Below are 14,848 nucleotides of genomic sequence, written 5' to 3'. Positions count from 1 at the left end.
GTTGTATCAGAGCATTACATTGCACAAGAAAACTAAAAAAAAGTGGATATAATACCACAACGTGGAACATTAACAACGAAGAATGAAACATGGTCACTCACAAACTGGCCCATTGAAGGTGAGTAGTTCTCAAAAGATTACACAACACAAACTTATAGCGAAAAAACGTTTTGTTTGTCTAAAGGCGATCCAAAACGAAGACTATGATGCTCCAATTTACACACTATGTCTTGTACAAGTCGATTGCCTTCGTCAAAAATTATGTGCATGGATTAAAAATAAAACTCAGGACTCTGTAAAATCCCATATTGTGCACTTGACGCATAACCGCCAAAGTGCGTTTCACCGGGTGGGGGGGGGGGGGTCGCAAGCTTCCCTCCCATTATCACGGGTACAGTGGAGATAATCAAATCTGAACCTTACAGAAAATACTCACCTTGACGAGTCAGCAATCACGCGATCCGATGTTTTGTAGTCTTTGTATTCAGAAATGCCTGCGTCGCCGGCAGTTGACAAGAATATACAAAATCCTGTTTACATTTCCCCACACAGAAGTGTTAGTACATGTAATCTTCGCTTACCTAAAGTTCAGGACCAACACTACCCTCACTTGCCCTTTTTTAGATTCCGATAGGGCGTGCGTGATGGCATTGAAAAGGTCTCTTCGATCGGCTACTTCTTTGTCCGCCGATTGCGTGAATGGTATTGCGATCAGACTTGGCACCGAGCTGCTTGTTGGCCTTACTGAAGTGAAACCCAAAAATCTGCCGTACGTTTCACAGCTTCGTTAAAACCATTTACATGCAAAATGTACAATGTGTTCGGCTGTTACAATACAAGTAACGCACAGTGTCATACAGTCGCAATAAATTACAGATCTTTGTCACAGGTTCCCACATTAGTGCACAGCATAAGCGCAGAACTTCATGATCAACATGGTAACTGTCATAGGCGTGCATCACTTCTTTTAAAAAACGGCAAAAATTTCTTCGACATAAATTCATACAGATGTATCTTTAGTAAAACTATGACATAAGATTATAAGACATCTAAAGTACATTTTTTATCTCTTTACAGCAGATCTGCAATTATTCTGGCTCATTTCTTTACAACGAAAGTCTCAAAAGATCTCTCCGTGTTTTCAAAATAAAAAAATGATGAAATATGATTTAATTGATCTGTTTACCTCCAAGGGTACTGTACAAATAATATTGACAACAAGGAAAGCGAACGCGCAAAGTGCCATTATGCGAAAAGAAGACAGGTTACTTATCGTTATTTTCAGTCAGATAATAATGGAAATATGGAATGTTTGAATTCTGCGCATTTTATTTTAATTGATAAATGCTAACATCTAAATTCGGTAGAGTTCTCTCTTGTAGTATATGTATGTCGTTGGAGAATATTTCCCCAACAATTCCTTCTTGTGGACTTATGAATTTTACATCAAATGTCAGAATCTTTAGTAACGGTGTGGTTCGATTGTTTGTTCGCTTTCTCTTCCGACTTGATGTCTTCGTCATTGTCGACTGCGTTGTTTGTTTGACCTTGGCAACAACAACAAATCTGACAATTTTTACCTCCAACGTCGGTACCAGAGCAACCTTCTGGATTAACGCGGTTGGCGCGATCTGGTGACTGGTTGGTTTGCCCGGCTTGGGCTTGGAAGGCGGATCGGTAGGAGCTGCCGTACCCAAGGTGCATTTCGCCCTCACTGACGAACTTCACCGCGTATATTTTCGGGAGAAAGAGGCAAGCAAGGGTGACGTAGGCGTCTATGAGTGACGCCATGATGACGTAGACGCACACGTGGGCGGCGGATATGCTGAAGACATACGAAGGCATGAATGCCAACAGTACAACCAGCGAGGTGAAGATGTCAAAAGTAATGAACTTCGATTCATTGTAATTGTTCGGCAACCTGCGAGTTTTGAAAGCTTCGTAGGAACACACGCTAATCAAAATGAGGCTGTAGAACGCGTATATGAAGAAAGCCACCTCAGTATCGGCGCACCGTAGTTCTACGAAGGGTCGAGTCGGATCGGGCATGGAGAGCACGGCAGCCGGGGGTTGGATAACCAATGCAATAACGATCAATACGACCTGCCGTAAGGAAATACAGACGTCAAGGTGATAGATAAAAGCCTTTCAAATCAAGAAATTAGTTTGCCAATCAAGAATTCGAATATGGTACGATCAACAAGTTTCCAGTGCTGCCGTATACATGTATTATCACGAAAATATCTGTAAAATACCCGTAATCTTGTGCAGATGTGGCATAAAGACATGACGGTGACGATAAAATATTCACGCGCGAAATGAATTGATAAGGCGACGCACAGACAAAAGTGGAGGGTATTTTACATGCAGACATCAAATGAGACAAACAGACAGACAGGGACCGACAACCAAAAGAAAACGCTCTGACGATAGAGAAATATGTGTATACCTGTACTGATATAATGATGGAGGCTATGATGACCTGAGAGCATGGACTGATGAACCTGGGTCGTTTGGCACTTGTCTTGCCAGATTTGAAGATACGATAGACACGGTTGGTTTTGGTTGTCAGGGTTCCGTATATCATAGCCATGGCCAAGCCGATCCACCGCTGTCCAAAACACACCGCTGTGCTGGGCGTCATCATGAAGGTGTAATTGATAATGTAGGCAACAAGGACTCCGGCCAGGATTATGTAGCTCAGTTCACGGCTGGATGCTTTGATAAGAAGATGCTCATTGTAGCTGATGTAGAAGGCGACTGAACATATGGTGAGGACTATACCTACTGAAGTCAGCGTTGCAAGAAAAATCCCCGCTGTATCGGTGATGTGAAAGTACGAAGGGGCGATCTGCTCGCATTCGGTTTTCTCTTCGTTCGGCCACGAATACTCCTCTTCAGCCGAGCAGTCGCGACAGGTAGTGCCGTTGTCGGCGACTATCTGCCAGCTCTGACACTGGATACACACCCAGCAGCATTCTCGTTGCACTGTGACCATCTTAGCCTGTCCAAACTGACAGGGCTTGCTGCACACCGACTCGGGGACGTGTTCGTTGCTGTGGACGCAATGCGTCCTGTTGCACCACTGGAGCTCCCGCCGAATGTCCAGGGTCCCCTCATCTTCAAACTCGGCCCACCAGCCCCCTACCGTGACAACTTCGTAGTCCCTGTCGGACGTTCTCTGAATTTGATCTATAAAATATCTCCCGCGAACGTCGCCGTTTTGATCGAACCTGACATATCCGTTTGGCCCTGTGAAACTCTCGGATAAGAGATACTTAATCAGCAGCTTACCGTTGGACATGAAAACCACGCAGTGTGCATCCCAATGACCTTGGCAATGCTCCCTGTAGATCAAGTCCATGGAGTGAACGAAAGCGAGGACCGAGTCGATGACCAGTGATTCCTGGTGCACGGTATCTGAATCGTTCAGGAAACCTTTGAACTCGTGAGTTGCGTTCCCGTTGCTCGAGTTATGGAAGACCCCGACGCAGTCGTCGCCGTACTGTTGTACAAACTCCTGCATCCATGGGTTGTCACTCTTGAAGGGACACATTGAGTGGAAGTGTTTTTCAAACTCGACGGCGGTCACGGCATACTGTCTGAGCATCAGAGCCCCTAGCAAGGAAAATATAAACATAAAAAATTTATCTTTCAAAGAAATGTGGAGAAGGCATACATACTCGACTCGACATTTTACATTCTTCGAACATCTATAGCAGAATTATGCCTTGATGTAGAATGCGCCTCGGGGACAGATATTCGGACTCTCAAATGTTTGTAATACTTTTCTGGGCTACCTCTTGCGGGACTCATTGAATTAAAAAAAATCACCGAAAATCGAAAATGTCACTATTCTCTATAGAGTTAACACAGAGATGGCAACCATTTTGAATCCCAAAAATCGGTAAATATAAGTTAATTTGTTTCTCTTGTACCAAACTTTGCACTGTGGCCCTTGAATTTTATTCTCGATTTGGTAAGAGAATGGCTGAGGGTTTCATTGAGGAAAGTTTGAGCAAAAGTTGAAGTCTTTCACTTTCGGGGCGCATATTACCTTAATACAACGTACCCTACCAATAGCAGACAGCAACTTTAATAGTTATCTTGTCGTAATAATTCCCATCCAATTTTATGTGCGAAAGTTTTCTTCGGATAGAATGCACCTCGCAAGTGACAGATTGAAAGTTTTGTTTATTATATATCTGCTTCAGATCATAGACCCTCGAGAAAACGTTCTCGGGGGTCTATGTTCAGATCCTTGCATTTCAAAAGAAGCAATAAAAATCAAAAGTCATGGGACACATACAAATACTGAAGAATCACATTACCTAAAACTTACGTACATACCGACATTCAATTTGGATTGATATTCAAAATGGCCGCTATCCCAACGATAATTTTCTAGGGGAAAACAAATTTTTAATTTTCACCAAACAAAAACTTATTCACTCCATAAGTTTCGAAATGTCCACACAGGCAGCATACCAGCAAATATATTCTAAAAAATTGAGAATCCAAAGGTCTGTCCCAAAGGCTCATTCCACCTTCAAGGTATACTGTCACCTGTTCCAATTTTACCACAGTTACCATGGAAAGAGAAAATCTAACCAATCACAAATTTTAAGCGGGTGGCCACTTTTCAAAAACAGCGCCCTCACTTGGGCATTTTGAACACCAAGGAACGCCCCTTTGACCATACATGGGCATATTTAGCTTACAGGTGACTGTATACCTTTAACCTGAAATTAAAATCATATTTTGGAATTTATGTCAAATCAGAATTTTTTCCCATTCAATCTTAGTCAGCTTTACCGAAAAAAGTGAAATCGGGTGCTAGTCGTTTGACATTTGTTTGTGGGACACAAATACTTTATTCCTCTCATATCTTTAAAGTCCCCGATCTTCGACCAGTCAGCAGACTCCTAGACAAAATTCATGGCAGCAAAACGTACACTACCAATGTTTACAAATATATTGAACTCTACTTCGATATTATTCCTAAAAGACATGTGGCGCCAAAAGAAGGAGGTAAGATATCGCATTATATTAAATCTTTTCATCTAAACGGAACCTGATTTTTTTTCTTGTAAAGGCAGAGGTTTCCCCAAATAGAAGTGTAGAATTGAGTGGCTCTGAGAAAAGCGACGAGGTAAATTTGTATTCTCCCATCTTTAAGATACCGCGCATGGAAATACGTCAATTTTACGCTGTTTTACTTTGTTATATGGTAAGTTTCAATTTGCAAGAATAAGAAAGCCGTAGGACGTCGACTGAGATTGATATTTGATAATTTTCAGCACACATAACCGACACATTCCTCTGCAAGAAAGACTGTCAAATATCAGTGCTAGGGCAAAAAAGAGGGGTACGCGATGCGTAATAATGCCGAATTTACAATATCTTTCTGGCGGATATTTTTTAAGAAAGAGAAACTCCGTTCCATTTAGCTTTGTGATCACTAACCGTGAACCACTTTTGAATATATTTTTCATCATTTTTGGACAAAGTTCAGATGGATATATTAGAACACTTTCAAGCAGTTTATACGAGTAAATGTGACCAGTTCAGGCTACACTATCAATGGATAGTTTTATGTCTACCGTAATAACAGACAAGCGATAGACAGGTTGCTTTACACGGTATGTACCCCGCCATTTATCACTGCGCAGGTTGTTGCGTCGGGCGCGGACGACACATCACGGTGTCTCGCTGAATTACATCGGCTGTGTACACGAAAAAGTATAGATGTCATGGCCCATATCAAACAGTTTCCTAGTACTTCTTCCTCACGTCATTAATTATTGAAATCGTCGATGAGGAAAAACAACCTCTCGAAAAGGATAAAGTGGTTTATGATTAGCACAGCTGTTAAGATAATAGCCCAATTAATCATGACAGTATAAATACTTAATAAGTGAGAAAATACCACTGACAAATTCATGTAAACACACAAACTTATCTCTGAAGGTGCAACGTAAAAATGTTGTTCTATTTAAACAATTATATTCCGTTGATTCGGAAAATCCAAATAGACTTATGATCATCTGTGAGTGGCATGTCATTTTAAGATGATGAAAATTAAATTATACATCAAATAAACTGATAATAAATGTCGTCTCTCCATGTTTCAAGAATTGTAAATACTAAGTTTAGCTACTCGCCGACGCATACATGAAATTTCGCCATGTATGTGTTTAATTATTACACGCGCATGCCATATGACCACTCAAAGTCTCGGACTATTATTTCACCTTTATCTCTTCGAATATTGCATGATGCTCACTTCTTACATGTATTTGACCTTGCCGTGCTCCTTGGCCTCGACCTCTGGACAAGTCACATCGTAACGTTTCAGATAGCCCCTTAAATTCTAATGGAATATTAACCGACAGCTGTTGAGACTAAAAGTTAACACAGCTGACAAGATGTTTTACGGACGTGTAAAATGATATATTTTTCAATGTGCTAAAAACGTTGCTGATATAATATTGTACTCGAAATGAGAATTTCTGTATGACTCATTTTTTTTCTTTTCTTTTTTTTTGAGATATCGTGATTTTGACTGATTTTCAGTTTTTCAATTACGGAAAATGTTTACTACAGCTGTTCGGTATTTGATGAGAAGGTGTATTTTTCGGAACTTTAAAATGATATTTCTCAATATGCTAAGAAGGTGACGATTTAATATTGAATTCAAATTGAAAAATTCTGTATGACTCATAATTTTCTTTGAAATGTCGTGAAGTTGACTGATTCCAGTCTTAAATCAAGAACAACAGTAAACTTTAATCTTAGTATGTGTTTAAACAGCTGTGAGTTGCTGTCGCACAGTAAGTGGAACTCGTAAAACTTGTAATACTCCAATGCACCTCGACAAACTGTTATTTCCTTGGCAACATTCTGTGGCTCGCATCCAATCGACAGCGATACGGTTCGTACCCGAAAAATGTGGGGTGTATACTTCTGGTCTACACGTACATTGTTTGCATTTATATGTTGCGAATTTATTTAGCCTAGATTTCTGTACCAAGGTGAACAGAGTGGATTGCTGGGTTTAGAAATTATGTGCTCCACGTAATTAATCTTTCATTTTTCACAAGACGGCGATACGACTCAAATTCCGAACAATCCTGTTCCTATTTTACACCGAAGAAATCGAAATATTTGTCCAGGAAATACGCGTATCTTGAATGAGCCTGTCACAGGAAACAAAAAATCACCGAAACTCGTCAGATCAATTTAACCCAGGACAAGTATTTTTGCATTAGGTAGATAGTTGAAATGTCAAAAGTTGCGAGCTAAACTGGGGAAGGTAAGCGATCGGTCGTCAGCAAACATGTATCTTTAGCTAGATATCAATATAGCCCATATGTTTATTTTCAGACAGTTTTTTCGATAATTGACGAAAATCCATTAAAAACGGAACTAATCTCGTCATCGGTCGTCATTGCTGTATTTAGATAACTATTATGCCGTTTATTGACTTGTTATGCATAATTTTTCTGAAAACCGGATTTTACATGTAAAGCATAACCATTTTAAATCCTGAAGTTGTCAAGATGAAAATACTTCTGGGTAACTTTCAGTCAAATGACGACATTGCGGCCCGATACCTCATTAACACGTGACTTTTGGATCCATTGGGGCGTACGACGTTCGGCACATTATGCATATACTTAACCAACTTATCTTCCATAGCTGGCCATAGTTGTATCACACAGTTTTGTCGGATGTGTCATAACGTAAAGGAAAAAGCTGGAACTGACGACGAGTGTTGATGTATAACTGGAACTTATTTATTGAATACGGAACCGTGGCTAGGCCTCACGGCCCAGCCACATCAGTGAGTGACTCTGCCTGAGTCCTGTTCTCGTTCCTAGTGGTCCAAGTTTCTAGTTATGGTCACTCCACTAGAGACTGACCGTGGTCCAAGTTCTCGTTACGGTCCAAGTTCTCGTTCTTCGTCTGAGTTAGTGTGTCCATTTATAAGGCCTACAGTATCTTGGCTATGTCGGATGCCGACGCCATAAAGAATAATAAGACAATACTTTGATTTACTGAAAATTAGATTAAATTATTAGAAAATATTACAAAAGCAGAAATTATCACTTGCCCGTGCGTGGCTTGCTACAATTCTTTTGTTTCAAACCCACGCCATGAATAAATAAAAAATGATAACAACGGCTCAATATTACGATTTGTTGAAACACGATAGAACATGCATGACATGGGGGTAGTACGCAGAATACCTCCATGAGAAAAATAAGTTACTGGGTAATTCTTTTAAATGTGTAAATGAGAGAGACCATGTTGTCGATACTGTGCTGGTATTTCGTGGCGCCAGCATTGTTAGAGTCCAAACAAAGAAAAGTTGCAGCTTGATCACCCGCGTCCAAGAACGCTAATGTATTGTGAGCGTGAAATATTAATATTCTGTGCGCCAATTTGGAAGATTATGACGGATGAGCAAGGTGCCGCACTTTGTAAAACCTACTCTTTTTGCATGTTAAAAAACGCAAAACATAACAGCCAATCACCTTTATGGAATTTAATATTCAAATGAAGTAGTTAAACGTTCCGTATTCTTGACGCGTGGGACCTCATGACCAAGGGAGATTTAAAATACCTCAGAAAGATTCTTATAAACATTAAGTTGTTTACCGTCAAATAAACTTCTTCCTTTTATTACATGTACGTACCTAACCTATACCTACCTATATCATCAAACGTCATGCGTCTCATAGTTTCAATGGTAACTTGTGAATGACGTTGCGGACCGCAAAGCCATCATTGACTGAAAGTCAGAACTATTTTCAATTGGAAAACTTCGGTATCTCAAATGATTAAATAAGATGTTTTTCATAGGAAATCGAGTTTTAGAATATTATGCTTAAAAGTCGACAAACTTCAATGCGCTGCTAGATGATGAAAATCGCTCTATTTTTCAACGGAGTTTCGTCTAACATGGAAATAAAGGATATGATTGTCATTTGAATGTAAACCCCAACGGTTCCGAGTGAAAACTATCTAAAGAACGTATGTAATAAAAATGTTATTGCCAACAAGAGGGATAATGTACACTCGAGGCAGGAGACTATTTGCCCAACGTCAGCAGAGAAAACTGTCATCTGCCCTAGGGCACGTATTCCCTTGTTTAGGTTATAATCTACATTATTTTTGCAGCTGAAATCAAGGGTGACAATGTATTTGAATTATAGAGACAGATTACTCATACTATCGACCTGAGGTATTGAAATTGACTCAGTACCATTTACATTGTCAGCACCTTCAACCAGAATAATTAAAGTTTCTGTTTTGTGACTTTGGAAACAAAATCCTAAAAAAGTTCATTTTTATCATTTTCACAATATGCTTATACACTTAAAGACACTTATAGACCCTTGAGCAGTCTGTAAAAATTTTGCTGTAACACTGTTTTGCTCTCTCTCTCTCTCTCTCTCTCTCCTCTCTCTCTCTCTCTCTCTCTCTCTCTCTCTCTCTCTCCTCTCTCTCTCTGTACAGTTATATACAGTTATATATAGTCATATATAGTTAGTTATATAGTTATATATAGTCATATATAGTTAGTTATATAGTTATATAAATAATAACAAATTACTTCAAGTGCAAAGTAATGATATCTGTTACTTAAGTTTCATGCAGATAGATAGATGGATAGATAGATAGATAGATGTATGGATGGATGGATGGATGGATGGATGGATGGATGGATGGATGGATGGATGGACGGATAGATAGATAGATAGATAGATAGATAGATAGATAGATAGATAGATAGATAAAGCTGCAAAATTTAAGAATGTTGCATGTGAGTGTAAATCGTTCTTAGCAAAGCATATTCATAAACTTAGAATCAAATCCGTGTTAAGTATCAATTATCAGTATCTTTCATCACGCATAGCATGGCACTGTGGGGACTCAAAGTATCGGAGACCGAGCAAATATTTCCGCTAATGTGGTTTGTGAGATCCAAAGATGCATGAGAACCCGTCTTGACTTCGCTTAACCGTGTTATGAAGCACATGACGGACTGTGCCTCTCAGTGAAGCAGTTTTGATCGTTACAAGGCAGAATGTGCCCTGGGGAAAGATATTCGGACTCTCAAACTTTCCCAATACTCTTCTGGTCTACCGCTTGTTCGGGCTAATTTTAAAACTCTTGAAGTAAGACAAGTTTTTACCGTCGTAGATTTCATTTTTTGAAAATCGAAAATGATTGTTGAAAGTTTAATTGAGGAAAACTCGAGCAAAAGTTTAAGTCTTTCATTTTCGAGGCGTATATTACCTTGAGGTAGATTGCGCCACGGGGACACATATACAGACTCTTCATTTGTCACAACACTTTTCTGATTACTTGTCTGAGCTTATTTGGAATGTATACAATTTTAACGGTCTTTATTTTTATGAAAATCGGAAAGTCACTTTTCTCCTTAGAGTGAATATAGGAAAGGCTGCCATTTTGAATTTAAAATATCAGTAAATTTCAGGTAATTTGTTTTCTGGTACCAACATTGCCCGGTCACCTTTGATTTTGAATCGTGATTTTGAAAGAAGATGCTTGAAATTTTCTGTTCGGAAAGTTTGAGCAAAAGTTTGAGTCTCTCACTTTAGAAGCGAATACTATCTGAAAGCATGTTTGAACAGATATTTAATAAATTTCAAAGTCAGTTTTGCAGCCATACCACATTCCGTCCCAGTGATTAACAAGTTGGACGTCATTGATACCAGAAAAAAAAATGTGTTGGATGCATCTCAACCTTTTACTCTAGAATACTGTAGACAAACATTGAACAACAGAATTCACTGGAAGAAAATCTCTATCATGACATCATGATCATCACTTAAATCTGCTACACAATATCTCATTTGTAGAAACTATTTCAGAATGGCGGCAAATGTGTGTGTACAAACCACATGTATTCATGTATTGACTCCATTCTGGGCAAACTTGCATCTACATAGACACGAACATAAAATTATATCAACGCCGAGATTCATACTGATACAGCGCGGGATCGGAACGTATGACGTGTGCGATTTTAGATGACAAATATCATTTACGACTCTTCATATGGAAGACTTCATTCCTAATTTGCTGGGCTTTGAAACACGATGTTGTCTCAAGATGGAGTCGGAGAACAATATTGAACTATTAGGCACTGTCACATTTTTTACCATTTGAATAATTCAATACGACAGAAAAAGACATCATACATCTGACACTAGACTCAAAAGACTTGGAGATAGATATTGTGAGATCATCCGTTTTCTGCTTGGGATCCTCGGCATATGACTGTTACTGTTATTTTTAAAAACTAAACATTGGCCTTTTGAGCACCCACTAAACCAAGAAGGAGCTTTTGATGATCTTATCATTCTTCAATAATTAACATTGGTTCATGAACGTGGTGTCATAATTACTATCTTGAACTTTCATCGAGAACCAACACTGATCTGTTTGAGTTTTTGCATTTGTATGGTGATCTTAATTTTTTCTCACTGAGATATAATATATGCTTCGAAAATGCGTGTAATAAAATGTACAGCCACCCATCTTTCTCTCCCCCCTCTCTCTCTCTCTCTCTCTCTCTCTCTCTCTCTCTCTCTCTCTCTCATAATCTAACCATCTAATATACGCACATACATACATACATACATACATACATACATACATACATACATACATACATACATAAAAAGATACATACATACATACATACATACATACGTACGTGTACGTACGTACGTACGTACGTACGTACGTACATACATACATACATACATACATACATACATACATACATACATACATACATACATACATACATACATACATACATACATACATACATACATACATACATACATACATACATACATACATACATACATACATACATACATACATACATACATACATACATACATACATACATACATACATACATACATAAAAAGTATACAAACTTATTAACTTAAAACTCAAAAGTTATTATATCAGTAAACCTAAAATACTTTCTTGGCATGACTTTTTTTTGAAATGCTCGACATGCGAAAAGGGAGTAATTGAACTTCTGACAGTACGCGTTCAAGATCCCTTCCATATGGTGTTTAAACGGATATCTGTTGGGTTCTTTTCTTACCTGTTGCTGCCCTCTCGTTGCCAGTGATTGCGTCAAGGCCATAGTTACCCCAGCCATCACTTGCTAACCAGATAAACTTTCCAGAGGCTCCCGATCTTTCCACCGCCGTCATGAGGTACTGAACATGTTCAGGCTGAGCAAAAACAATCACCACTTTCGCATTTGCGTACTTCTCCAGTGCCCGCACGACATCTTCGTAGTAGCCGGAGAGGGGCCTGGAGCTGAGCGACACCGAAGCACCGATGCAGATGCCCTTCTGCGAAGCCAGGCGCTCGAAAACAGCGATGCCGTTTTGCCCGTAGTTGTCATCGGAATGCAGGGCAGAGACGAACGTCCAGTTGAAGCGATGCAGGACGTCGATCATGGCTTTTACTTGATAGCGACTCGGCGGCACGGTACGGAGAAAGTAGGGATACTTCGCTGTGTTGCTGAGTTCGTCGTCCGTCGACATGTAACTAATCTGCGGGATCCAGTACAGTCCCAGCAAAGTTGTCGCTTGAACGGAGCAGCTGCTTCGACGAGCGCCGATCACTCCAACAATATGCTCAGCACATTGACCCGGGTCTGGGCAGCTCTTGTTTTCGGCAAGCGATTGTACCTGAAAACCAGAACTATGGCGACAGATGAACTCTCTTTGGGAGGGTATAAAATGGAGGGTGGATTCCAACGTTACCGAGGGATAATTACACGTGTCATAGATCTCAAAACCGACGGTGATGTTCGGCAGGATTGTTTCATTCCGATTCACTTCCTCGACGGCAAATACCATAGCCTCCACCATCTTTAAGGCGTTTAATCCGAGCAGACTACCGCACTGAGCCAAAGTGTGGTTATACTCGTGAAGAGGGAAAAGCCCGCCAAGCATGAGATCGCCCTTCTTCTCGTACCTCACCAAACTTTGACACACTGTACAGCAGAGCAAGGCGAATATCAGGTTCCTGACAGAGAAAAACATGATTATCGTCACCGTGTATAGACATATAAATTCCGTTTCTTCGAATTCGAGATCTTGATTTCTGGTATCACGCTTGACATCAGTTACCGCATTGTGAGTATCTTGAAGTACGCTGTTTATATATAACGGCGAGTGCGCCGCCAGGCTACGTATGCGTACACATTCCACGCAGGTGAATGGTGGCGCTCTCGATACTGTTGGCTTGCACGTACAAGTTCCACATCTGGCCGAAAAAGTAGTGATTTTGTACTTTTGCAAACAAGCATATTAGGGTACAGCAGACTTTTTTCAGTTCATCACGAGATCTGCCGAGACTTTAAATTACGATGTAGCAGTCTATAGCAGTATGGGTTGGAGATTTGAGCATTTTAAGGTATCTAACGCGCCTCGGGGACAGATAGGGCAGACTCTCAAATTTCTACAATTCTTTTCAGATCTACCACTTGCGGGGGGGGGGGGCTTATTTTAAAGCTCTCGGAGAAAGAAGAAGTTTCACCGTCTTAGTTTATAGAAAATCCAAAAATTTAATTTTCCCCTATATAGTTAACACGGGGATGGCGGTCATTCTGAGTTTCAAATATCACGAAATGTTGAGTCAAGTTCCAAACTTGCAAGGTGACCCCTGATTTTTATTGATTTGGCAAGAGAATGGTTGAAAGTTTCATTTTGGAAAGTTTGAGTAAAAGTTTAAGTCTTTCTCTTTCTACTTCCTTAAACCGTTTTTTTACGAAAAGAACTACACTAACGAAGAGTAGCACCAAAGAACATGAGAAAAAGTGTCCATTTTGGCGGGTAACGGAAACATCAAAAATTTGACGTGATTGGCTTATTTACTCCAAAATCTCCACGATAACAAAGTCTCATTTCCGAAACTAGCAGTCGGACAACGGCGCGATTTGTGTATAGTAACTGCATTGTCGTTTTGTTAACTATTTGGTTAGGCCAAAGTAAGTAAATTCTTTGTTTTGCGTCCCCACCCGCTTAGGTTTTTAAGGTTTTCATGTAAAACACACACAGTGTATTTGAATAGGGAATTTTAGGACGTAACCGCTTAGCTTTTCTGAACTAAAAATTTTGTTACAATTTTTTATTTGCTGCAATAAAATTACATTGTGTTAATTTTCTTGTGTGTGTTTTTCAGCCGCTTAGACGCGTACCTTTTCCCATTTTGAGTGGATGCAAAACAAAGAATTTAATTACTTTGGCCTTATCGTGTATAGTGACTATCCGAGCAGTCCTCAACTTTTCAGATAATTTTCTGCAACTGCAATGTCTCGAAGCCTTAACCCACTCCACGAAGATCGCGTTAAGCTTGCGCATTAATATATATTGAACCCGACAATCAGGATGGCTAGGTCACTGCGCTTGACAACAAAGGTAAAATTTAGGGGGTCCGGAAGCCGGAAGGATGTTGGCTTGATTATTAATTGGACAAAACCCACGGCCATGCATCTCGAGTCGATTTTTCAAACCCTTTTGATGCAGAATGAGGATTTCGAAATGGCCAATAATTCCGACGATCGGAATGTTCAACTCTTTTGTAAACCTTTGCTCTATCGACTGTAAGGACTCATTTATAGGAGCCGTTGAGACGGCAAGGTCCGACGTGCATTCAAAAATCTGTTCGATAGACCTTCGTAAACTGCTGTGAACGTGTGCACATCGTGTACTCAAGGCCACCACAATGAGAGATATAGAATATGGCTAGACAATGTTCATGTGTAGCT

General features: G+C 39.9%; 1 protein-coding gene across 1 annotated transcript; it reads right to left on the bottom strand.

Moving 5' to 3' along the window:
• Positions 1-1,446: 1,446 nt before the first annotated feature.
• LOC139141605 (metabotropic glutamate receptor 3-like) lies at positions 1,447-13,121 on the bottom strand. Its single transcript, XM_070711198.1, has 3 exons — positions 12,167-13,121; positions 2,450-3,618; positions 1,447-2,103 (listed from the first exon to the last, which is right to left on the bottom strand). The coding sequence occupies exons 1-3, from the start codon at positions 13,119-13,121 to the stop codon at positions 1,447-1,449; spliced, it is 2,781 nt and encodes a 926-aa protein (XP_070567299.1).
• Positions 13,122-14,848: the final 1,727 nt, after the last annotated feature.

Source organism: Ptychodera flava, chromosome 10 (assembly GCF_041260155.1).
Source record: "Ptychodera flava strain L36383 chromosome 10, AS_Pfla_20210202, whole genome shotgun sequence".
Lineage (NCBI taxonomy): Eukaryota > Metazoa > Hemichordata > Enteropneusta > Ptychoderidae > Ptychodera > Ptychodera flava.
The sequence above is the reverse complement of the archived record's forward strand: the minus strand, read 5'-3'. Positions and strand labels throughout refer to the sequence as shown.